At 33.8% G+C, this 27,867-nt stretch overlaps 1 protein-coding gene across 5 annotated transcripts in view; it reads left to right on the forward strand.

Moving 5' to 3' along the window:
* The first annotated feature begins 114 nt into the window (after nt 1-114).
* The window catches only part of LOC131593367 (putative disease resistance RPP13-like protein 1), a 43,628-nt gene continuing 15,875 nt past the window's right edge, over nt 115-27,867 (forward strand). For 2 of the 5 annotated variants that reach the window (XM_058865842.1, XM_058865846.1), the window contains exons 1-6: nt 115-216; nt 298-353; nt 441-482; nt 3,952-4,007; nt 4,135-4,172; nt 17,685-20,945. In XM_058865842.1, the coding sequence (XP_058721825.1) occupies nt 17,692-20,945 (3,254 nt within the window). In that variant the 5' untranslated portion in view covers nt 115-216; nt 298-353; nt 441-482; ... (1 more) ...; nt 4,135-4,172; nt 17,685-17,691. Of the gene's footprint in view, nt 217-297; nt 354-440; nt 483-3,951; nt 4,008-4,134; nt 4,173-17,684; nt 20,946-21,030; nt 21,118-21,592; nt 21,840-27,867 lie in introns of those variants that run through there. The other 3 variants (XR_009280930.1, XM_058865845.1, XM_058865843.1) reach the window with 3 other exon arrangements.

Consider the following 27,867-nt stretch of genomic DNA (forward strand, 5'->3'; position numbering starts at 1 on the left):
TTAACTATCATCTATAATTTTCTAGTCAATGACAAAGTCTTACCTTCCTTTTCCTAACAAGTGGTGGGAAGTTGCATGGTATGTAGGAAGACACGTTGCTAAAAGTAGCTCAATCATTTTTCTATTTCTTTCTCATTCTCTTCCATTTTAAACTTCATCTTTATCATAACTTTGTGTGGCCTCTAAACTTTCTCTCATTCCACTTCACTTTCTCAAGTAATCTATCTCTAAATATTCTCAGATCTCTTAACTTACATAATTCTGTGTTGTCTCTAATTTTTTAAATATTATTATCAGGTTCTCTTTTCTAGAAGATAAAATCTTCATTTGTTTGCTTACACCTATACTTATCGGTAATATTTTTTACTTCATATATATTTTAATTTTGTGTTACCTCTAACTTTTTAGATTTTATCATAATTTTTATTCATCATTTTCAGGCAGGTTTTCGTAGAGATTAAAGTATCCTCACATATTTCCGGGTAATTTATTTCTCTTTTATAAATATTTCTTTTATTTTCTTCTAGTGAATACTAATTTTATACTTTTATTTGAATTTACAATTAAATTCAATTTTAAGTTAATTTAATTTTTGTTTTTATTTTATTTAAAATGTATATTTATTCAATTATTAAAAGTAAATCTAAAATTATAATTATTTTAATATATTTAAATAAAAATTAGCCGCACCTTAAATTTGAGAATATAAAGGCAGATAAGTAGTACAAACTCCAAATCCATCAATGGCGGATCTATTTGGGAGCTGAAGGCTACAGTGGCACCCTTCATATTTTTACTTAAAAAAAATTCTTATATTAGTAGCTTGTTACCGTAAAGGAAAAACAAAAGCATAAAAACATAAAGAAACACATAAAAAAAATGAGACAATTAATAAATGGAGTTTGATTGAAAGAGAATAAAAATATGATACATTATATTATTTTTAAACAATTGATTTTGACTTTAATATAATTTAATATCTTTTACTATAAAAATAATAATAATAATAATAATAATAATAATAATAAATGTTAAATAAGCTTGAATTATTATTATTATTATTATTATTATTATTATTATTATTATTATTATTATTATTATTATTATTATTATTATTATTATTATTATTATTATGTTTAGAGAAATGCTAACGAGTGCCCCAGGGGCACTGGTTAAGAGTTTAAATAGGTAAGTAATACTTATATTTAATATTTTAAAAATGAAAATATACGACTTTTTTAAGGAATAACAAAGTTTATTTTATTAAAATTACTTGTATTCAATGCATTGAAAATTGAAATAACCAATTTACTTAAAGTATATTTTTTTTATATGGAATGCTTAAAGAGTGTCCCCAGGGCACTCGTTAGCATGACCCTTATTATTATTATTATTATATTATTTGTTTGATTTTAAAATTTTAATATTAATGTTAATTTGGCCATTTTTTTTAATCACAAATGAATAAAAGGCAACATAATATGTCATGAAATTTAATTTTTTTAATATTAGCATATCAATGGTAATATAATAAATTAATGAGTCATCAATTCAATCAATGAGATTAAATTTAGACTCGATGGTCTAAATTGAAAGTTGCTCAAAATTAAACATAAGAAAAATTGATATGTATTAGTAATTTGAATTTTGATAAATAGTAGTAATAAATAGTGTATTTTCTAAATAATGTTCTTTAGAAATTAAATTCATAGTATTTAAAGGTATTAATGATTTATTTATATAGTTTTTACTAGTAATAAACTGGTTAAACAAAACAAAAAATACATATTATATATACTCATAAATTTCAATTATAATATTTTGATTGATATTCATCGCACCCCTTAATATTTTGGGCGAGATCCGCATTAATATGAGAAAGAATTTTTTTAAAAATTGAGGAAATATACTTTGTTGAAAAATTAAAAGTTTATTTTTTTTTGGTAACAAAGAGGCCAAAAAGCCCAACAACAAAGAGCTAAACAGGAACGATTCTAGCGGTCGAAATACCCCTAGCATCCTCATCCAAAAGGTCCAACAAGAACTCAGGGGTTAGAGCAAAAACACGAACATCCTGTAGAGGAATATAACCAAAATTAGCTAAACCATCGGCACATTTATTCGTCTCCCTATAAACATGACAAAGTCTGACATTCATAAATTCTTCCATTAATCTTCTGATATGAGAGATAATTGCCAAACATTCGCGGATATTAAATCTCTCTTTATCAACAGCATGGAACACCAATAAAGAGTCAATATTGATTTCCAATCCTAAGTGACTTGGCAAAACCTCCCAACCAAACACCCCTATGATATTTTTAATATAACTGCTTTCTTAACTAATTAGTAATGATATTTTTGAAAATAATATTACTTCTTGAAATTGTTTGCACTTCTAAAAATTCATTTTATATAGAAAATAACATTTCTTTATTTATAATCAAAATGCTACTTTTGAGATTTTTTTATTAAATAACCACGTTTTGGAGAAAATTACGCAAATAACTATGTCTCAAAAAACGTTAAGACGGAGGAGTCAAATGAGACGGCGACACGACTTCCTACGCCAAATGAGATGACTCCTAGGTGCATGCGATTTTGAATTAGCAGTGAGATGACGCCTACTATATAATTTTGGGAAGAGGTGCCAATTGAAATGACTCCTACATGCAATCGTGTTTTCTATAAATAAAACACTTATTTCTCCCACATTATTCACACTTTCTCACATTCTCTTCTCATTCTCTTCTTATCAAATCCAGATGCTAGTAGGTAGGTTGATAATGTGAGAAATTATGAACAAGGTTGGTGAAATAAATGTTTTATTTATAGAAAACACGATTGCATGTAGGAGTCATTTCAATTGGCACCTCTTCCCAAAATTGTATAGTAAGCGCCATCTCACACGCTAATTCAAAATCAGATGCACCTAACCTAAGAGTCATCTCATTTGAAGTCTCCTTTAAAAATTTAAGTGGTGTCGCGATCTCACTTGGCTCCTCCATATTAACATTCTAAAACATGGATATTTGCGTAATTTTCTCCGAAACGTGATTATTTGTGTATTCTTTTTTCAATATGTGGTTATTCCAAAAAAAAAATCAACTTTTGATCTATATTTTTTTATTACAAAATATTAAACATTTGACTAAAAAAATAATTCATAGATTCTTATCCATAAGAATTAAAAGAAGATATAAGCCTATCTATATCTTTTAACTTCAATTTTTTAAAAAATATTTTTTATAATTTTTTAAAAAATATTAAGAGTTTTCTAAATTTGTTTTTTATAAATTAAAATATTAATTTTGACGATCAATAACATAAACATGTATTTTTCAAGATCAAAATATAATTTAAATCGTATTTTTTTTCAAAAAGTTGTATTTTAAAAAAAAATTAATGAAATCTATAAAAAATTTCAAAATTAAATTATTTTTTAAAATTTTAATATCCAAAAAAATTATAGTAAAATGATAAAATGTCTATTATAAAATAAAGAACCATATATTTGATTAATTATTATTAATTTAAAATATAAAAAATTATTGTACGATTAATATAAAAAATTAAGATTTATAGTATATAATTAAAAATATTGTGTATACAATCACATTAAACTAAAAAATTAATAAATTTGTAGGAATATTTAACTATAAAATGTGAATTCAAATATTAGACATGTTATTTATTTTTAAGACATAAAATTCCAATCATTAACTTATTAAAAAATATATAAAATTTAAAATGATGTATTTTGTCAACCGAGTGTGTTTTAAGATGGATGTATAAAAGATATCAAGACTACATGATTCATATAATCTAAACCTTTTCTTATTCCATTTGATTTCTTCCATTTGTCAATCAAGTAATCTCTAAAAATATATTCTCAGATCTCTTAACTTGCATAATTTGTGCTGTCTCTAATTTTCTAAATATTATTATCAGGTTCTCTTTTCTAGAAGATAAAATCTTCATTTATTTGCTCACACCTATATTTATAGGTAATTTCCTTTTCTCTTTCTACATATTTTTTATTTTTTTTGGAGTGAAAAATCTTTTACTTCAAATTTTAAATTGTGTTACCTCTAATTTGTTAGATCTTATCCTAATTTTTATATTCATTTTCAGGTTTTGTGAGAAATTATTGTCTCCTCACATATTTACTGGTAATTTATTTCTCTCTTTTGTGAATATTTCTTTTATTTTCTTCTAGTGAATACTAATTTTTTACTTTTATTTGAATTTTCAGTTACATTCAGTTTTAAATTAATTGGTCTTTTATTTTTATATTATTAAAAATATATATTTATTCAATTATTACAAGTAAACATAAAATTGTAATTATTTTAATATCTTTAAATAAAAATTAGCCGCACCTTAAATTTGAGAATATAAAGGAAATATATGGTACAAACTCCAAATCCACCATTATATTACATTCTTCTTATGAAAATTAATATTAATCTAGAATATTTAAAAAACTAAAAAATATAATTAATTTTGTAACACAATGACTAACTTTAAAAATTTTGTTTATTTGTCACTGTCATTGATATGAGAAAGAATAATTTTAAAAATTGAGAAAATATACTTCTACATTTTGTTGAAAAGTATAAAGTTTTTTAATATAATTGCTTTATTAACTAATTATTAATGATATTTTTATAAATAATATTGTTGCTTGAAATTTTTTCACTTAAAAAAAATTCGTTTTATAGAGAAATAGCATTTCATTATAATCAGAATACTACTTTTAATCATATATCAAACCCTTGAATATGAGCGCTCTGTTAGGGTTTGGGAAAACCCTAGTTTTCAAAAACGGCAAGTCTTTGGAGGAGGAAGACAAGCTGGTTCGAAATACGAAGCGTGCGAAGGAGATTGAGGACAGTAGTAAGGTTGCGGATGGAATGATCGTGGAAAGTGTGATGATAAGACATTACATGCACAGAAAGACGTAACTATCACCACAACGAGTAGGTCTTACAAAGATACGGTTTTAGGTGGCAATGGTGTTGAGACTAAGGATGCAGAGGGGGAGAGTGTTGGCATGGCAAGTGATGATGAGGAAGACGACGAGTTTGTGGAAGCATTAACAGTGGAGGATAAAAAACTTGGAGGGTACGAATGTTCCTTGTTTATTTTATTCAAAACTGAGGAGAAAAGAATTCATAAGCCATGAAAGAAAGGTTTGATAATTAAGTTGTTGGGTAGGAGAATCGGTTTCAAGGCATTAGAGACAAGGTTGAAGCACATGTGGGTGAAAAAAGGAATAATAAACATTATTGACCTTAGTAATGATTATTTTCTTGTTAACTTTTCCCACGATCAAGATCATGCGGTAGCAACGTTGAATGGGCCTTGGTTTATATACGATCATGATCTTATAGTCAAGGAATGGTGTTCAAACTTCCACCCTCAAAGTGATACAATTAAGAATGTTGTGGTGTGGGTGAGAATTGCAGAGCTGCCGATTAAATATTACGACAGTGGTATTCTACATAACATCGATAATAGAATTGGAAAGATAGTTGAGATGGACAAGAATATGATCATGCACGAACGGGGGAAGTATGCTAGGATATGTGTGGAGGTTGATCTAACCAAGGCGCTATTAGCAACCTTCATGTTAGGTGTACGATAATACTATATTGAGGGATGTCCTGACAAGCTGAAATCAAATACTGGAGGACTTGCAGGTGAGAGAGGAGTGGGGGTTGGGAACCAGACTGTTATGGGAGGTCAGCTTGAAGGAACGAGCAATGGATCATAGAAAGTGGTCCAAAAAAAAGTGTAAAACACGAGTATCAAAGGACAAAGGCCGGTTGAATGGTGTTGGAATGGTGAGAAAAAGGCCTGATATGGTGGTGGATAGGCAGCATCAAGGGTCACGTTTTTCTGCATTAAATCAGATGGACGAGATTGCTGTATGTGGAAAAGCCAATGTGGAGGTGAATAGTGAGCCAATCATAGAGATAGTTCAATCGGGGGAACATGTGATATCAACGAAGGTTCAGCGTGTCAAGATAATTCATGCTCAGAAGCAAAAAGAGGATGGGACTGTTAGTATGAGACAAAGCCTGGAAATAAATGAAGCAGCAACAAGAATAACAAAAGATCCTCCAAGCACATCAAAGGGTACAAAAGTGGATAGTGGTGGTCAAAATATTACTCAGGAAAAAGCAAAAGAGGTATCAATCTTAGGTCAAGGGTCACAAAGCAGCTTTAAAGGGAAGACAATAAGTAAGAATGTTGGGCGTAATGCTATGGAGAATAACATAGGTGTTATGGAAGCAAGTAAACTGGCGGTGTTATTTAAGAACCAATTCAAGCCAATGAGACATTGCCACAACGATATGCAACATGAAGAAAACGGGAGTATTATAGCCATAGGCTACCAGGGTGGGCCAGTTTTGGAGCCACTCCAAAATGATGATACTCATAAGGCCAAGCCACCAGATGTTAGTAAAGTCCTGCATTATGCAGGCCTAGGGAAATACAGCCTCGGGGCGAGTGAGATTTTTGAGCCCATACCGGATCAACTTCAAGAATTCATAGAATTTACACTGATTTCTTTGGATATGGAGGTTGTAAAGGAAACTCATGTTGGAGAGTTATAGTGAGGCTGGTTGTTAACTATAAATAATCATTGATTATGATGAATACACCAACAAGCATACTTGTGTGGAATTTCCATGGAGCAGCTAACAAGAATTTTTATCATTATTGCAATGAATATGTAATTATATGGAGACCTTTGTTACTGGTAATTATGGAAAACCGATGTCAGCCTGAGAGGTTGAAGAAAACCTTTGAGTTGCTGGGGTATGATGGTTTTGTTGCGTCTGATAATGTGGGATATGTTGGTGATATCGTTATTGGTTGGCGTTCAGATTCCATTGATGTTCAGCTAGTGGAACAATCTCTACAGTATGTGCATCTATAAGTGAACTACACTAGTTATGCCAAGTGGTTATTTACTGTAGTATACACAAGTCCAACATAGGTGAATCAGAGCATTATTTGGGATAACTTAAGAGCTATTGCTTGTCATATGACGGAGGCCTAGCTTGTGGCAGGAGATTTTAATGACATTATGTGTGCAAATGAGAAGAGAGGTGGGGCACTCGTGGGCCTCATTAGGTGTGGAAAATTTCGGGAAAGAGTGGATGGATGTCAGCTAATGGATGCATGGATGGTGGGTGCTAAATATACTTGGAGAGAGCTTATGTATCATGGAGGGAAAAGGATTCGAGAAAGGCTTGATAGAGCCCTTATAAATGACAACTAGAGACTTATGTTCCCCGACGGTTATGTTAAGGTGTTTTCACAGTTGAGTTTTTTGGACCATCACCCTTTGTTGTTATCTCCCTTCGATGGTTCACATGTGCATGCTCCAAAGCTATTTAAGTTTGAGAGTGTGTGGTACTCGAGGATAACTATTATACTATGCTGAGTTTCATTTACAGGCTGAGGTTGACGCTATAATGCAGCAGGAGGAATTCATGTGGCATCAGCGTTCCCGTGCAAAATGGTTGCAGGATGGTGATAGTAATACTCGATATTACCATATCAAAGCGTTTACGCGACGTCGACAGAACAATGTATTAATGCTGCGGATTGATAATGGTGAATGGATTGAGGATGCTGGTTTGCTTAGTAATATGGTGACGACGTTCTACAAGAAGTTGTTCTCGTTAAATCAGAGGCATGATGTGAGAATTGCCACAAGTGTGAAGCTTCCCGTGTTTGGGCCAGATGTAGTGCAGAGGTTGAATGGTCCTATTGTAGATGAAGAAGTTAGAAAATCTGTTTTTAATATGCATCCGCGAAAAGCGCCAGGGCCATATGATTTCCCACCGATTCTTACCAAAAATAATGGGATATAGTTAAGGATAACGTGTGTGGTTTTGTGCAGGATGTATGGAGGAATCCTAGTCTGCTGAAAGAAGTGAATCAAACGGATATCTACCTTATTCCAAAAGTCTCGCATTCAAAGCTTATTAGCCAGTTCAGGCCAATATCTCTGAGCAACTCCATTTATAAGGTGGTCACAAATGTGTTAGTTGACAAATTTAAAGATTGTATGTTGTTACTCATATCCCTTTACCAAACGGAACATACACAAGAATATTATTATTGCGCAGGAAATGGTGCACACTATGATGAAAGCGAAGGGATGTAATAGTTACTTTGTAATTAAAGTGGATCTTTCAAAAGCATATGATAAATTAAATTGAAATTTTATAGAGCATGTGCTTGTTAAAGTTGGTATTCCGGGTAGTATGTTGAATGTGATACTGCATGCAATTTCAACTGTGGAAACGAATGTGAAATGGAATGGTGCTAGAGGAGAGTTCTTTTGTCTGCAGAGAGGTATCAGGCTGGGTGATCCAATATTGCCTTATTTGTTTGTGTTGTGCATGGACAAGCTCTTGCATCTTATCAGTCATGAAGTGAATGAAGGTAGATGGAAAGCTCCTAGGGCTGGTAGAAATGGTCCAGTTATCTCCCATTTTATGTTTGTGGATGACTTATTATCGTTTGGCGAAGCTAATGTGGTCCAGATTAGGTGTGTTATGCGAACTTTGGAGGTTTTATGCAAGGCTTCAGACCAACAAGTGAGTAATGAAAAGTCTAGTATATTGTTTTAGGCTAACTCGAGTAGAAGAAGTAAAGAGGATATCCTTCACATATATGGTTTTCGTGAGACCAATGTCCTTAAAAATTACCTTGGAGTGCCTCTCACTGGTAAAGCTCCCAAGAGAAAAGATTTTGAGTACGTCATTGACCAAGTAAAGGCTAAGCTCGTGAAGTGGAAGGCAAAGCAACTTTCTTTGGCGGGGAGAACAATGTTGGCTAAGAGCATTTTGGAGGCCACACCAATTTATCCTATGATGACGTGTATGCTTACTAAGACTAGAGTAGAGGTAATTCATAAAATTCAGCGGTAGTTTATATGGGGGGATACAGAGTTTCGATGGAAGTATCATGAAGTGGGTTGGGAGATGATCACTCAACCGAAAATCCTTGGTGGATTGAGGCTTCGGAGACTGCATGTAATGAATAAGACATGTATTATGAAGCTAGTCCGTGGACTGTAGGATACTTCACAAGACTTGTGGTGTTAAGTTCTTCGTGGAAAATACCAGCGAAATAACTGCGGTAATCATACGGAAGTGCAGTCTACTGATTCTCATTTATGGAGAAGTATAATCAAGTTGTGGCCTTTGATGTAAGATTATAAGGAATGTCTAGTTAGAGATGGGAGAACAATTTAGTTGTGTCATGATGCGTGGATTGCCGCAGGTATAAGGCTGGCTGAGATACTGTTGGATATACCAGCAAATTGCAATAATGCAAAGCTGGCCGATGTTGTTCTTGACGGGCAATGGAATTGGAGTATGCTACAGTGGATTCCTGCATGATTCTTAGGCAAAATAGGTGTTATCATACCTCCACATGACAATTACGGTGCTGATGAGAGGGTGAGCTGGGATACGGATCCGAAGCTGACCTCTGTTGCTAACATGTACTACAAAATGTGCAATTTTCAGCAACAGGCAGAGAAACACGACTTGGATTCGGATATGGCGGCTAAAAGCCCCAGAGCGGGTTCGGGTGTTTTTTTTGGAAAGTTAAGCATAATCGATTGCTCACTAATGTACGGAAGCACTGTATGGGACTTGGCATACGCAATTGTGACTACTGTCATGGCTTCTCGGAAACAGCTCTTCACGTGCTGCGGGACTGTAAATTGGTGTATCAGTTTTGGTGCAGTATTGTCCCAATTACCAAAAGGTATAGCTTTTTCATGTGTAACCTGTCGTCATGGATCAACATGAATTTATGCAATAAACGGAATCTTGGTTGGCCGGAAAATTGAGACAAATTTTTGGAGAATGCTTTCCATATGTTGTGGATCTGGAGGAATAAAGAGAAGTTTAATGAAGGTTTCGTTTGGCCGCATAATCAGGTGGAGAGAGTGGGGAGGGTGATTGGATGTTATGCGATATCATATGTAATTATGCGAGACTGTTGTATGGGAAGAAAAATTACTAAGCAACTTCACTTTGTTTCTCCTAAAAGTAGGTGGATTTGCATTAATATCGATGGAGCTTGTAAAAATGGTATTATTGATTGTGGCAGTGTGATTCGAGGGGGTGTCGGAGAATGAATTAGTGGGTTTTTGAAATTAATTGGGAGAGGGGACCCTTATCTGGATGAACTATGGGGTCTCTATGAAGGGTTGCAGCTTGCTAGGAATATGCACTTTTGTAAGGTAGAGCTGAGGGTGAACTCATTGGTAGTGGTTCAGGATGTCAAAGAGAGGAGGATTATCCATCGATGAGGGAATAATCTTGTGACCATGATAATTAGTATGTGGGATCTAGACTGGGAGTTGGAAATTGTCCATGTTCTTAGGGAAGTTAATCAAGTGGTTGATGCACTGATAAACCATAGTTTTTCCTTGAAGGAAGAGTATAGCATTTTCGCAGATTGTCCTATTAATTTTGAGAATATTTGTAGAGCAGATGAGAACAACATTAATGATCCTAGAATTACTTGTCTGTAGTTTTCTTTCTCCGGGCATTTAGCCCTCTCTCTAATAAAAATAAAAATAAAAGAATACTACTTTTAATCTATATTCTTTTTATTAAAAAATATTAAACATTTGACTAGGAATTTTTTTTTTCTAGATTCTTATCCATGAGAATTAAAAGAAGATATTTCTTTTAACTTTAATTTTTTTAAACGATTTTTTAAAATTTTTTTTAAAATGTTAAGAATTTTTTCAAATTCCTCTTTAAAAATTGGAAGATTAATTTTTATAAGTAATAACATAAACATGTAATTATCAATGGGCTCACAAACGCTTAAAAAATATAGAAAATTTCTTTATGCATTTATATAAGGTGAAAAACACCCATAATATTTTCAAAATATCTTTCGGATATGCATATTCGAAGGCACTCTTATTATGTTTTTAATGATTTCGAAAATGTATATCCAAAATCATCCTCTTTGAATTTTTTTTATTTAAACATTGAATTTAAAATTTCAGGTGTTTTTTCGAATACGCATATCTGAAAAAATTCTTTTAATTTTTTTTGTTGAGATATTGGTTAATTCGAATATGCATATCCGAAGTATTCAATATTCAAAAAGAAACTTTATTTTATTTTGAAATAATATTTATTTATTATATAATTATATAATAATTACAGTGAGTTATTATTAATAAAGAATAACTTAAATATAAATTGTTATAAATAAGGAATAGAAGATTAAATAATATTTTAATTTGTCCAGGGATATTTTAATTTATAAGCATTATAATTTTTAATTTATATTAATTTTTTTAATTAATTTTATATGAGAATAATGTGTTGATTTAAATATTTAATTAATTATATATCATGATAAAATGATATATATTTAACTATATATTTTGATTAAAATGATATATACTTAATTATATATTTTGATTAATACAATTAATTATATTATTAATACAATTGATTCACCTTGATTTTAATTTTTAATAAATATTGAGTTTTTTCGGATATACATATTCAAAAATTCCAAGACCAAAAATTGAGTTATTTCGGATGTGCATTTCCGAAGTCACATTTTTCTAAAAAAAAGTTCCGATATACATATCCAAAATCATTCTTTTTATAGAAAAATGTGTCTTTGGAGATACACATCCAAAATATAGAAGTATTTTGAAGATTTTACCCCGGGTCTGTAAGAGGACATATGAGTGCATAAAAGAATTACCAAAATATACATCAAAATTTTAAATAAAATAACTTTTTAAAAAGTAATCCTTTTATCAATAAATTTAAGAGGATATAGTTAATTTTTTTTCTTTCTATATATTACTAACAACAAATTTCAAAAGTTATTAAATGTTGGTTTGTTGATACTTTGGATACATTAATAAAAAGTATTAAATAAAGTTCTAAGAGAATTGTCAACAAATATAGAGGAGATTCTAGTTCCTCTTTGAGGAAGTATGTCAGGAACGTTTTTACGGCAAACATCATACCTAGTAACATCACCAAAACTGTGGAAGAGAGCCAGAATTTAAAATCACCTCCAATAAAGACGACACTAAAATTATCCCTCACAACAATGATTTTATGGTCATCATGGTGCAATATTATGATGGAATATAAAGCGAGTATCAATCGACCTAAAAAGCTTGACAAAGGTCTTATTCTATAGCACCTTCTAAAGAATTCAGCTTGACCCAGACAATATGAGAGCATTCCAAGATTCTTTGATTGATCTGTCAGATAAACATGTATAAGTAAATGATCCCTTAACAATTGAAACAACATTAGGCTCATAGGAAAGCGTAAAAACAATCAAAGTAAGGTATCTCGTGGTGGATGCCTTGTCTCCATACAATGCCATCCTAGGAAATCCTGCCTTTAACTTGCTACGGATGGTCATGCCTACCCTTTAAATAGGCTTGAAGTATCACGTTGTCAAAAACATTGCCCTAAGCCAGAAGCACGAGAGGAAGATGTCACAAGATGGAACCCTAGATTATTTACCTAAAATAAAAGGCTCATTCCCATGAAGGATTTGAAAGAAGTCTGGATTAGGCCTTTGAAACATCAAGTCACCAAATTAGGCACCTCCTTATTTCTAAGGAGGAAGAGATGGTCGCCCTACTAAGGAGGAACATATACTTGTTCGCCCATGAGTCTTCAAATATGTCAGGAATATGTACAAGAGTGGTCTGACATCGCCTCGCTATTGACCTCGCAGGAAAGGTATTATCTTAGCGGAAAATCAAGGTAGAACAGAAGACAACAATTATTAATAAAGAAGTACGGAACGTGAGAAGCGGAGAATTTATAATTGAGGTAAACTACCTATACTGGTGAGGAATTCATCAAACAAGTGATGTATGTTCGTCGACTTCATTGGCCTTAATGGCTATTGTCCCAAAGGTCCATATCCCTTATCCAACATAGTTCGTCTCATTGAAATATCCTCTAGCTACAATACATTGATTTTTATGGACGCTTATTCTTGCTACAATTAGATCTTGATGGATTTTATGGATGCGCCCAAGAAAACATTCATGTACAATCACATAAATTATTGCTTCAATGTCATGCCATTTGGGCTAAAGAATTAAGAGCCATTTAACAAATACTCATGGACACAGTATTCTCTAAATAGATAGGGAACAACCTGGAGGTATACAATGATGACATGATAGTAAAGACCTTAAAAGGGAAGAGCCATTCAATAAACCTATAAGATATCGTTGAGTCAGTAAAAAACTACAACATGCATCTGCTAAGTGCTCCTTTGGCATACAAGATCAAGTTTCTAGGTTTTGTATTAATCAAGAGAGGTATAAATGTGAACCCAAATAAGTGTTAGACCATCAGTGACACGAGAAGCCTTATGTACGTTAAAAAGGTTCAACAACTAACGTGGCATTTATCTTCCCCATCTCTTTTCCTTTCTTGTCCAGATGACAATGCTTTTCATTTATTTTCCACTTTGAAGAAAAAGGATATGTTCACTTGGACGAGCAAGTGCGAAGAGGCATTCCCAAAATTAAAGGTCTTCCTGACATTGTTGCCCATCTTGACTCGCCTAATAGTAGTTTCTCCCTTCTGCCTCTATTTGTTTGTTACTAACCATGCGATGAGTTTGATGCTCGTCCAAGATATAGATAAAGCTGAGCGACATGTCCATTTTGTGAACTAAGTGTTTAAGGGTGTTGAGGCTTGATATCAAAATTTTGAAAGACTTGGTGGTCGTGATAACTACAAGAAAACTCATACCCTACTTTCAGGGGCATCGGGTTATGGTGAAAACCAACTACCACATTCAAGAGGTCTTGAAGAAGCCAGATCTAGAAGGAAGGATACTATCTTAGGCAGTGAAACTATTTAAGTACGACATTCCGTATATACCCCTCATTTAACCATTATAGAGACTTCGTTCATAATGGTATACGAAAAGGACATCATGCTACCTGTTGAAATAAACACACCCACTTGGTGGCGCTCTCTATATAATGCGAAAGAGAACGAGGCAAGGATTAGACGCGCAATCGACCTAATTGACGAGAAGAGGGATGTTGCTCACATGAAGGAATATTTTTCCAAGAAAACAACATCCAGAATGTACAAGTCAAAAGGGGTTTTGAGGGAAATGCAAGAAGGAGAACTAGTACTTAGACATGTTGTTGTTCCCATCCAGTAGGTGAAACTATAACTCAATTAGGAAGGACCAACAACATATGTCAGAAAATACCTCACGGAACCTACAAGATTGAAGAGCTGGTGGACGACTCATCCCCAGAACGTGGAACTCTATTAACGTGTGATATTACTATAGTTAATTGTTTTTTGGTTATGTGTTTAAATACAAAAGGCATTTGGCCTATCAATTTGGGAATCTCTTTGAAAATCTTATTGTTATTTACAATAAGTTATTTCGTTCCTAAGTTGACATGAATATCAGACTTCTACATGAATATCCTTGCCACCCTCTAAAAGATAATATAAACGTTGAACTTTCAAGGGAGGATCATTCCCGCCCTTAAACAACTTAAAGTCTTGCATGAGGGAATCAACTCAAAGTCTCGCATGAAGGACTTAACTTAGAGTATCACCAGAGAGATGTAACTTAAGGTTTTTCTTAAGAGACTCGAATTAAACTCTTGCCCTAAGGGAATCAACTTAAAGTTTCTCTAAAGGGACTCAATAAAGACCCTCACCCGAAGGACTCTACTTAAAGTCTCACCTAAGGGACTCAATTGAGAGTCTCGTCTAAACAACTTAAGCTAAACAATTGAAATAACTTTGTATTTTATAAAGACACCGTGCTTCAGAGATTGTCTATTGGAATAAGTGTAAAAGTCCCCTAGAGGAGGTACCCTAACTCTCAAGACATGCGAGGTGGAACATCTCCCACGCGAGAGACTCCATAGCCTCCCATTTAGGGAGGGGATCTCATTTCTTGATTTGGTCTCCCACTCTATGGGTGACTCGCTCGATTCGTGAGAATGTGAGTGCTGACGTGTCCTAGCCCAACAATAGTAGGATAAGGAAGTTAAAAAGGGAAATATCACATTCTTCTGAATAATAGGAAATTAGTTGTTCACTCTCCATACTCTTGGGAGCGGTTATTATTTTATTAGAACTTGAGGTTCAGGTCTAGGGATTTATAATAAATACCTCAGCCCTGAGGTTGAAAGCGAATCCTGTTCATTATGCAAAGCACCATATACAAAGCTTCTCACCATCCCCGCATCTGCTTCCTCTAATACAAAACAACCATATACACCTCTGGAATCCCTACACAACAAAGGATTGTCTTGTATTTTACTTTTGGCAAGTATGGTTGGTAAAATTGGAATTAAACTGATATGTTTGATTAGGAATCATAAAAATAGAGTGGTTGGTCTAAGCATACAAACAAACTTGCAAACAAATTAATGAAAAAATGTGGCATCCATCAGTGCGTCGCTCAAATCAAATAACCCGTCAAAAACTAGTCCCACTCTATTTTTAAATCGACAACTAAAGGCCCCAGAAGTACATCGAACAAACTAAATTAGACACAATATATACCATACCAAGGTTACAAGAACAACAAAACAAGAACGACCAAAGAAAGAAAAAACAAAAAATGACAATGCAAACACCGTGGAAAATGGAAAGAGGCTAAAAGTCAGCCCAAAAGGAACCACCATTAGTAGAAAAATTCCTCTAAAAAAACCACCAAAAACGTCACTGAAAGGTAACAAACTCTCAATCTGCTATTGGATAAAATAAATACTAAGGTTCTTAAGCCAAATGGAGAAAACACAAGAGTTTCGTAGTGGACCTGTCAAGATTCCATTTCCATGATGTGAAAATGATCTAATCTTATGATGAACATGCCTCCCAATGACCTAAACACCTTAAAAAGAGTCAGAAGGTCCTTAGGAAGAGGTAACTACAACCCCAACCACGTAAAAAATCTATACTAAATTGATTCACTCGTTCTGCATGTTACAAACAAATAAGAAATAAACTCGATAGACCCTTAAACAGTAGACACAAAATAACTTATGAGTCAACCAACACCCTCCGCTTATGCAAGATCTGTCTGATATGAATCTTATCTTGAAAAAACTGTCAAGAGTTTAAAAAGTTTCAATTACTCCGAATTAGGGAAGGACGGGCTCCATAGAATTGAGCAACAACTCACTAGGAAGATTGCACATATGATGAGGTAAGTAAGTTAAGGCTAAAGAAAAATATTATTCTCATTCAGTTTGATAAGAGGCCTATTTATTAATGAAAAATTCGATAAATAGATTGACATGTAAGAATAGAACAATAATGGTTTCTTCGATGGGGGCTTGGATGGAAAATGTTTGGATTTGGGAGGTGAAGCTTAAGCCTGAGAGGTTGTTGCGGGCGGAGGAAGAAATTGAGTTGGAATCTCTCTATTCCATTATGCAGGATGTTCAGATTCATCAGCAAATGAAGGATTCTTTTGTGTGGTGGAGGAGCAATAACAGTTTCTCGGTTAAAAGTAGTTATCAAGGTTTAGAAAATGCTTTTGGTTTAGAGGTGCGGATTGATGAGTACTACTTTCAGTTGTTGGATCTGCTTTGGATAACAAATGTGCCTAGCAAAGTTCTAGTTTTTGGATGGAGATTTTTGTTGAACAGGTTAACTAGTCAGGAGGCTTTGTCATTTAGGGGGATCATCAATGGATCTAACTCTCTTGGATGTCCCATCTGTTCTATTTATTTTGAAATTATTCCCCATCTCTTCTTCGGTTGTTTTATGCCTTTTCATGTTTGAGAGCAAATTTACGAGTGGATGAAACTGTAGTTTCAATTTGAGTTAGATGCTTCTGGTACTAATCTCAGTAGTTTTAGTTTTTTGCTAAAAGGAAGGATGAACAAGAGCAATCGTCTCTTGGTTTGGCTTTCGGTTTGTTGGGCTATTTAGCCAAGTAGAAATGAGGTTGTCTTTCAACTAGCGGTTGTGCGGGCTAGTGAAGTGGTTGATAGGACTAAAGTGTTGGCTTGGAACGTTTGTTGCAAAAACCAAAGGTGCAAATGGTTTTATTTGGTTTGATTGGTGTTCTAATCCTTTGGATTGTCGTGTGAATCATTGACTTATCCCTTCTATTTTAGACTTTGATTCAGTTGACACTCTTTATAGTTCTTTTCTCTTATATGGTTGGGTACCCATTGTACTTTCTATTAATACAAATTTTGCTTATAAAAAAAAAACAAAATACAACATCACATGTCTTTAAGTATTTTGCAAAAAATTGCATTAAAATTAAATATATAAATTATTATCATATTTATATATACCAATAATTTATCTTTAATCGATACAACTATTATTTTGGATATATAACTTGTACTACTATTTTAAATTTAAATCATAACATACAAAAATGAATCAATGCCCTTTAAATTTATATATACATATATGTTTAAGTGAATTGCTCAATGCCCTTTTCATTATTATTGTATGAATCAGTATTACAATAGTTTATTTGCGCGGAGATAAAAATAACAACATCTATGTTTATATTCTACATAACCATTACTGCAGATATATATCCTTTCATGTGCATTACACTCATCTCTCAAATTCCTTTATTTTGTGGTACAGAAAAGTCATGGCAGAACTTGTTGCTGGAGCATGCCTTTCGTCTTTCTTTCAAATGATTTTTGATAAGTTGGCTTCAAGTAATTTCACTGACTATTTCCGTAGAGGCAAGCTTGAAAAGTTGGTGGAGGAACTTGAGTCAACCCTTGATTCTATCAACCAAGTGTTGGATGATGCAGAGATTAAACAATACCAAATCCGAAATGTCAAGAAGTGGCTTGGTGATGTTAAACATGCTATGTATGAGGCTGACCAACTCTTGGATGAGATTGCCACTGATGCACTATTGAAGAAGATAAGAGCTGAATCTCAACCTACTACCAGTAGGAACAACTATTTTGGTTATGTTTCAACTTTTATTAATCCATTTGAATCTCGAGTCAAAGAATTGCTAAAGAATCTAAAGCATCTTGCTGAGCAAAAAGATGTGCTGGAATTGAAAAATGGATCTTTGACTCGTAATGAAGTTGGAGTCAGCTCGAAACCTTTAGAAAGACCGCAAACTTCCTATTTGGTGGATGCATCCCGCATATATGGTAGAGATGATGAGAAAGATGAAATGATCAAATTTTTACTTTCAAACAATGGCAGTGACAATCAAACACCTGTGTCTAGCATAGTTGGTCTGGGTGGGATTGGCAAGACCACCTTTGCTAAGCTTGTGTACAATGACAGTAGGATTGAGAATCATTTTGAACATAAAGCATGGGTTTATGTTTCTGAATCTTTTGATGTTGTTGAACTCACCAAAGCTATTCTCAAGTCATTTCATTCTCCGGCAGATGATGATGAATCTATTCTCAATTTACTTCAACAGAGACTACAACGCGTACTAACGGGCAAAAAATACTTGCTTGTTTTAGATGATATATGGAACGCGAATGCGGATTGTTGGGAGCAGTTACTACTTCCTTTTAACCATGGATCTTACGGAAGTAAGATTATAGTGACAACACGTGACAAGGAGGTAGCAAATGTTTTGAAATCCACCAAGTTACTTGATCTACAGAAATTGGGGAAAAGCGATTGTTGGAGTTTATTTGCAACACATGCGTTTCATGGCAAAAATGTGTGTGAAAATCCAAACCTTGAATCAATTGGCAAAAGAATTGTGGAAAAGTGTGGAGGATTGCCTTTAGCTGTAAAAACAATGGGCCAACTGTTGCGAAAAAAATTCTCTCAGCATGAATGGATGAAGATATTGGAGACTGATATGTGGCGTTTATCCGATGGGGACAACAACATTAACCCAGTGCTGAGATTGAGTTACCATAATCTACCTTCCAATCATAAACGTTGTTTTGCTTATTGTTCTATATTTCCTAAAGGTTATTGGTTTAGAAAAGACGATTTAATCAGGATTTGGATGGCAGAAGGTTTGCTTAAGTGTTGTAGAACAGAAAAAAGTGAAGAAGAGTTGGGTAATGAAATTTTTGGTGATCTAGAGTCAATTTCATTTTTCCAACAATCAGCCTACTATGACTCTGACATGCATGACCTTGTTAATGATTTGGCTGAATCAGTGTCAGGAGAATATTGTATGCGAATAAACGAAGCTAAGGTGGAAGGTATCCCTGGAAGAACACGTCACATTAGATGGTCTCTTCAATCAAATTTTGTTGACAAATTACTAGAGCCAATTTGTGAGCTTAAGGGCCTACGTAGTCTTTTATTAGAAGGCGACTTTGGTATATTGATAAGCAGCAATGTGCAACGTGATATGTTTTCAAGACTAAAATATTTGCGAATATTATCATTATTTTTTTGCGGCATCTCAGAGCTAATTGATGAGATAAGCAATTTAAAGCTTTTGCGTTATCTAGATCTTTCTATTAATAGAATTTCAAGGTTACCTGACACCATTTGTATGCTATATAATTTGCAAACACTCTTGTTGGATGAATGTAATGAATTGACTGAGCTCCCTTCAAATTTTTACAAACTCATCAATTTACGCCACCTTGAACTTCCCGGTTCTATAAAGAAGATACCAAAGAATATAGGAAGTCTAAGCAATCTCCAGACCTTAAATTCTTTTATAGTGGAAGAGCAGAACGGATCAGATCTTAAGGAGTTGGAGAAACTAAACCATCTTCGTGGAACAATTTATATTAAAGGGTTGGGTAAAGTCATAGATCATACAAATGTTACAACAAGAAGTTTGAAAGATAAGATGTATTTGGAAGAAATAGGGATGATATTTGATGGCGGAAGAGAAGATGTGGATGGATCAATAGTTGAAAGCAATATGTCTTTGTTGGAGGCTCTTCAACCAAATAGTAACTTGAAGATACTCACCATCAGCATGTACAGAGGTAATAGCTTTCCTAATTGGCTAAGTGGTTGTCATTTACTCAAGAAGCTTTATATTTCAGACTGTCATGGAATAAAGATCATCGGAAAAGAGTTTTCCAGCCATAACTTCAAGTCTCTTGAAATTTTGGGCTTTGAGAATATGGACAATTTGGAGGAATGGTTATGTATTGATGGGTTTCCTTTACTTACAGAGCTTTCTATAACAAATTGTCCCAAATTGAAAAGGGTATCACTGCCTCAACACCTTCCTTCATTACAGAAATTGGAGATTGGGGATTGCAAAATGCTGGCCGTATCAATTCCCATTTGTGATAATATCAAAAAGTTAAAAATAAAGAGATGTGGTCGGATTTTGATAAATGAGTTGTCATCCAGCTTGAAAAGGTTCAGAGTTGATGAAAATCAGTATGTTGAGTTCCCCATGGGTCATTTAATCAATAATCCCAATCTGGAATTAATAGAGTTGGATTTCAAGGACTTTGTAGAATGTCCTTCTTTGAATTTGTGTTGTTATAATTCTCTTTGGGGATTTTCAATAACAGGATGGAAGTCCTCCTCCTTGCCTTTTTCACCACACTTGTTCACCAATCTTAAATATCTAGGGCTGTCTAATTGTCCAGAATTAGAATGTTTTCCTATGGGAGGTTTCCCTTCCAACTTGACCAATCTTAAAATAGTTAATTGTCCTAAATTGAAAGCTTCGAGAGAGGACTGGGGTTGTCTCCACCACAAATCTAATGTTTATATTATTATTCACAATTGCCCTAGTCTTGAGCACTTGCCAGAGGAGTGGGGTTCCATTTTTGATTTGGAGATTGAAGATTGTCCATTACTTAAGGAGAAGTACCAAAAGGAGGGAGGAGAACGTTGGCATACAATTAGTCACATCTATGAAGTGAGGATTGACGGTTTTGAGCAGCCTTCTTTTATTTCGGAAAAGGAAATGAGGTAAGTACAACCCATGTGTTCATTTTTTTTTTAATTTTTTATTAGCCATAATAATAAAGCTCTCTTTGCATTTGATGTTGAACAGTGACAGTGACAAGTCTATGTAAGCCGATCCAATTGGCAGACGTTTCCGGATGGAGGCAGGCTTAAGTTAGTTATTTACATGTTTGAGGTTTTTCCCTTATAAAACTTAGAGAATGTTTAATGTTAATTGTCCAGTTTTCACTTTTGTTGTAAAAGTAAAATTGAACTAACAGTTCATTTTCAAAGCCGCCACTGCATAATATAATAGGCCAACTTCACTTCTCAATGTCTCTGTATTGACTTCGACTATAATAATTATTTTTCATTGATGTCAGCTATGCTTAGCAGTTATGAGTTATGTGTGTTTCTATTTTAGAGTTGTATCTAGCACATAACTCTCTCAATTTGCTATGCCATGTTCATCATCAAATGCTTTGTCTAGTATAAAACTTCTATAGTCTATTTCAAGTACTGCATTAACACAGGTTACTCAAAACCACTTCATGGCATTTTTCATTTTCTAAGCCAAATTATTTATCTTCCTTAGTACTATAATAACTTGTTCATGTTTAGCTTTTTGGGTTTACATCAATTTGATAAATATATTGTCAATCATGTTACAGATTTATCATGGAAGTCAAAGGCATGATATGTATCAGCCTTTCACATTCATGAGATTTTCATTCAAAGATAGCAGGAGAGTCCGCGGTACTCCCTTAATACTTTGATCATTCACAGTTATCCGTTACTTAAGGAGAAGTACAAAAAGGATGGATGTGAGCGTTGGCATACAATTAGTCACATCCCTACTGTGAAGATTGACGGTATTCAGCAACATTAGATTGACGGAATTGAGCGGTAGAAATGACTTCTTTGTCACAGGCAAGTACAACCCATGTGTTCATTTTTTCTTTGCTAGTCATTGTGATATTTTCCATAATAATAACACTCTGTATGTATTTGATGTTGAACAGTGGCAACTCTATGTGACCTCTTTCTTGCAAGTCAGCCTCAAAGATCTTGCACTTCCTACTACCAAGACATATGCACTGCCACCAACATGAAGCACCACCACTTTCTTAATCTTTTCAATCTACTGTTTGTATATTCCTTCCTAGTTCATACACTGGAAGTTGAGTTTCCGTCATACGTCTTTAACAATATGCTGCTATATTGTATTGTTTTATTTTTTTTAAGGCTAAACCCTTTCATGAACTGATTGAAAGTATTTTCCAACTCTGTTGTTTTGTGTTGGTATTTTTTTAAAATTTTGGAGCTGTTCCATGCATAATTTTCACGCCCCTTATGTAATGTTGGATCGATAATCTTTCTTTTGTGTGTCGGTCATTCTTTATCTTCGATGGAGAGGTGACCATCCCTTTTGTTTATGCTGAAAATCTAACTCAGACTTTTGTTTCTGGCCAACATCGATGCCGACCTTTATTTCATATCATGCTAAGATCGTAGGTGAAGTCTTTGGTACAGAACATGTTGTTCTCATCCACTATTGGTTGTAAATTAATATCTTTTTGTGATTGATTTGTTGGTATTCTCAAGTATATCAATCACATGACCAGTATAAGTATATCTAATCATATATCTTTCACAAAAATGATTAACTATGTTGGCAATGATAATCTTGTTGCAATTATAAATATATTTTGAATTTTTTAATGCTAAACCCTTTCAATAGAAGATGTGATAGCAAAGCTTGGAACAGAAAATGCAACCTCTTTAAGATTTTCAACTACACGAGCTATGTGTTGTTATTCAGAATTTTCATGAACCGATTTAATGTATTCTCCAACTTTGTTATTCTGTGTTGGTATTTTTTTATTCGCAATTACATGAACTGATTCAATATATGCTTCAACTTTGTTGTAATGTGTTGTCAGAGTTTTGTTGGCACAACTAGAATGAAGGATGTCTATGAAAACTTGGATTTGTTTGTTTTCTAAAATCCTCAAATCTTTGTTGAAGTTATCCATTCATGTTTACTTGTAAAGCTTCCAAATGTTCCTCTTCAAACATGAGTTCGTACACCGATGAAATGTCTCTTGACACTGATTTATGGCTAAGATAGTGACTTATATCCCCTCCAGCACTAGAGTCCTTCTTGTCGCCTTTCTTGAGCCTCACTTTCACCCTGAAGTTGTTCCCAATGTGCCTATGGAAATAACACCCCTTACAATCTGATGCAAGTATCCTGGTTTGACTACTACCAATAACACCAACAATTTTACCATATTCTTGGAGTTGTTTTTCAGAGCATCTTCTCCTAGAAATGTCCAATTCCAACGTTTCGTAAAATGGCAGACTGCCCTTTATTAGTTCTAAGACTTCAAACTTAGAGACTCCTTTGAACTGAAAACTTTTTCGTAACTTCTTGCATCGCTAAATTTTGTTGGCTAGTTATTCTGGTGCAACAAAAGGATTCATAAATCTTCTAGCAAGTCCAAAGGTGGACATATTGCCTAAATTTGGCACTTTTGAGAAATACTACGAGTTCAAATGGAACCCTTGAAATTATACTTACGATTCGATATATGGATGAGGATTTAGACAAAGCTTCAAGAAAACACAATACCAAATGGTCTATTCTAAGATTCATAAACACTATGATGGACATCCTTTGGTCCCTCGCGTCGTATCCAAAAATAAATCAGTATGCTTCTTTTGGTTTGGCGAGTGAATTCCATGGTTAGTTAAAAGCATGTTTGTAACATTCTCATGTTTAGCCTTTGTGCTATCTGCAATTTGATAAATATATTGTCAATCATGTTGTAAGTATATCTAATCATCTATCTTTCACAAAAACTGTTGTTTTTCGGTTTTGTAAAATTGCCACAAGAAAATTATCGGGACGAGTCGCGTATTAGGTCACTTTCTTGAAGACGTTTCGTCGTACTGCCAGTGATTATTCAATGTGGTCGAGTTTCGACGATGTCTCCAGGATAAAACAGCCCATTCAAAGTTACGATTATCACTTGCACTGGAATGAGTTGTTACAAGAGATACACATTCAGATGGTGTTTAAACCACTCGTTGATGGCGCGATAAGCCACTCGAAAAATTTACCGTGTTTTCAACAAATTTTGAACAAGAGATAAGCCACGCGATAAGCCACTTGCATTGTTCGTTTATTGTGCTTTCATCAAGTTAATAAATTTATTACCAAATATGTTGTATGTATATCTTATCATCTATCCTTCACAGAAACTATTTTAATGGTAGAGAAATGTACATTTATGCATTTCCTATAACAACACTAGTTTCATTTTGTGCTATTTTGTGAATTCTCTGATCTTGTTTTAAGTGACAAGTTGACGCCAAAAATCATTTAAGAGCAAAGGTTTGTTTTGATTATGTTATGTAATCATTTTCTTAACAAAAATGATAATTGTGATTTCACTGATTTGTTGAGATTATGAACATTAACATTCCAATATATGAACCATTTTATTGGTTCTGGTTAGTCTTGCCTTTAACCTGTTTGTTATATTGTCTGTGAGACAATTATTAAATAAATCCCAAAATGTAGCTTAATCCTTCAACTAAATATATGGATGTCGATAACTACAATGAGGCAAAGGTAGGTACTACTCCGATTTTTCTCGCAATGCTAACTCTGTAAAATACTCAGAAATTTTATGGTTACCTTGTTTCAGATTTGCAATTTATTGTTGCAACTGTATAACTTGAATTTTATCTACCTCGCATATATTGATCGTTGAGATCTTTCCAATCGATTTGTCTACAAACTTAAACTTGTTCTTCCTTGCTAAGGCTCTATGCATCTACAGTGCCCAGGCATGATAGTTTTCTCCGGGTAAACATAATAGAGATCTAGGATTAATGTTTGATCCTGTTTTTGATTCTGAGAATTTAGTCCCTTCTCCATGAATGTTGGTGAAAAAAATTTGAACTTGGTGAAAAAGAAAAGAGAAGTTGATCGTAGTCAAAGAAACAGTAGATGAATCTTGTTCATTTAGCGTAGCATAAACAAATCAGTATGAATTCACTCTGATACCATCAGAGTGTTAGCAGAAGATGAAAACAGAAGAATGAATTACAAACTTCAATGGTTTATTAAGCTGAAACTACTCCAATGTCAGCTTATGTAGACTAGGCAGTTGGAAAAATTAGTTACAAGCTATAACAGAATTCAGCTAACTAACTAACTTTCTAATTGAGTTACGGTTGGTGTATTTTGATAAATTAATATTAAACCGGGCCCGTATTAAAGACTTCTTACTAGTGTTATCAAACTGTGGCGCTATGGCGGATGTACATGGCGGTTTTTGGGCTTTGTGCAATGGTAAATATAGGCCAAAATTGCATGTTTTCCGCCATAATCTGCTATAACGGCGCCACAAAGCGACCGGTATGGCGGGATTTTGGCTCTCCTCCATGGACCGCCATCGACAACACTGATGTTATTAGTCAATGGTATATGGCATATGCAATTGATAACAAACCTTAATAATTAAATACTCAAATAATTATTTGAGATTTTTTTGAATGTTCATTTTCAAATTGGATACATATTTAACTAAATTAGTGTTGACCAAATTTAAAATACCCACTTTTCTTAAAAGGGTAGCCTACCTAATACACATATCAAAGTCAAGTAGTAAATAATTTTTTTTATCAAACTTATATGTCATAGTGTTGAATGTTGTGAACAGAGTGCAAGTGGTAGAAGATTAATAATAAATAAATCAACATCATGGTTGGTCACTGGTTTTTGATCATTTTGTTCGGTTGATGAGGATGCTGCTTCCTTCATTCATTCAACATTCTCTGCGTTTGCTTATTGATCTCAGTCTCAGTTAATTGAAAACAACCTCAGGTAACTCTCTCATTCTCTTAATTTCATATTGTAATCATTTTCATTTTCAATCTATTTTCGCTTTACTTTTCTAATGTTTCTTAATTTCTATTTCCCTAGTAAATCTTTTCTAATGTTTCAAGCTATTTTGATTTCATTTATTTACTGGTTTTTTATTAGGATACACCTGTTGCACCCCAAAATTTGCCCATCTAATTATTCTTAATTGGCTTACATATCTCATTCATTTTTTTGCATTTTTGGTCATCTAACACATCATTGCATTCATAATCCAAAACACGTGGGATCAGGGATCGATTGGTGAACTAACTGGAGCTCACAAAGTTTTGGCATGAGCTTATTCATTCAAGAAAAGAAGCTTGGCATTTGATCAGAAGATGATAATTAATTCAGCCTCTCAAAGAACACTTGATCATATGACTTTGACATTGGCCTCATAAGTTTGGTTTAGAGCGTTGAGTCATTTGGATTGTTCGCTTATGTTGTAAACCATTGGTTTGAGTGGATTTATTCTACTACATGAATGGATTCATTTAGGTGGTCCTTTTCATTATGAGTTATTGGACTAGCCTACATAAGGGGTTGATCTTATCTCAAGTTCAAGCGTGGATGTTCGGAAGCTCATCCGATTCCAACAAAAGAAGAATTTCACTTTTTATTCAAAGGGATACAAACTCATATTCAATCTCAAATTAAAAGTCTTTATGTCAAATTAAATGTCTACATTCAATCCCTAGTTATGTACATCATCAAATCCATTACAGAAAAAAGGCATTACAAATAATAATATTTCTTTGGCCAAAGTCTAATGGAATCTTGAAGGCTTGTTCCCTGTTCCGATTTTCCAGCTCATATTTCGGTCTCCTCTTCTTCTCCATCACATCAAACCAACCTGCATAATCAAGCGCATATCAATCCAAGGAGATTATATTATCAAGTCATATATTCAAATTCAATTCATCACTTCTTACTAATCATCATTCATTCAAATTCAAGCTATATAACAAAACCAAAACTTCTAAATAACCATACCAAACAGCCCTGCAAAACCAGAAAGATACCACATAAACAATCCCTCATTCAGCCCTAACATAATCCGCAATTGTCCTAACAGCATTCAAACACCTAACTGTATATTAACCCCGCATATAAGCAGCCATCTCACATCATCCATCTATTCATATACATACACAAAACCATCACTATGTTACCATTCAACCATAACATCACCATCCCATATCAATTCAAAGACAGTTTGAAAAAGAGAGAAAACAAAAGTGCGAAATGCTGTCTTCATCATTCAAATCATCATAGTTAGCCCCTGCAATACATACATATATTCAGAACCCCCATACAAAACATTCACTATTTCATAACTTTAACAGAATTCCCTAACTGATTTAACCAATTCAGTTACAAACATATAACCACCTCTAACTGTCTAACCGATTCAGTTACAAAGCCTAACAGAATCGTAACTACCTATAACAGATTTCTAACCATCTCTAAACAACTTTTAACAGCAGAAAAATCAGTTACACAGAGTTGCAACAGAATCAGTTAACTAACAGAGCAACAGCAGTAACAGAAAATTCAGAATAACAGAAAACCAACCTTTAACTACATTGAATCTGAACCTTCAATCTTCAACCAACTTTTTGATCCATTGGCTCAAGCTTCTCCCTTTTGTAACTAACTTCAAGCTCTAACTGAATTCAAACTCTCACCTATATATCTCAGCTTCCCTCCATAATTCAAGGCTCTCAACCATTTTCACCATAGCTCTCCACCATTCTTCCACTCTCGATTCATTCCATTCTTTACTTCTCTTCTCACTCTCTCCAATCTTCCACCTTCATCATTCTTCATCCCCTTTCATACCATGTTCATCACTCATCAAGAATCTGCAAATAGAAAAACTCAGAAAATCAATCTTCAATCTCTCCTTTCAATCTTCATGACCTAATAGCAAGACCATTTTCTCCAGAATTCACTTCTCAACCATTCTTCACGCACCATCCACCACTTCACTCCATTCTCTCTGCA

Source organism: Vicia villosa, linkage group LG3, assembly GCF_029867415.1.
Source record: "Vicia villosa cultivar HV-30 ecotype Madison, WI linkage group LG3, Vvil1.0, whole genome shotgun sequence".
In the NCBI taxonomy this organism is placed as follows: domain Eukaryota; kingdom Viridiplantae; phylum Streptophyta; class Magnoliopsida; order Fabales; family Fabaceae; genus Vicia; species Vicia villosa.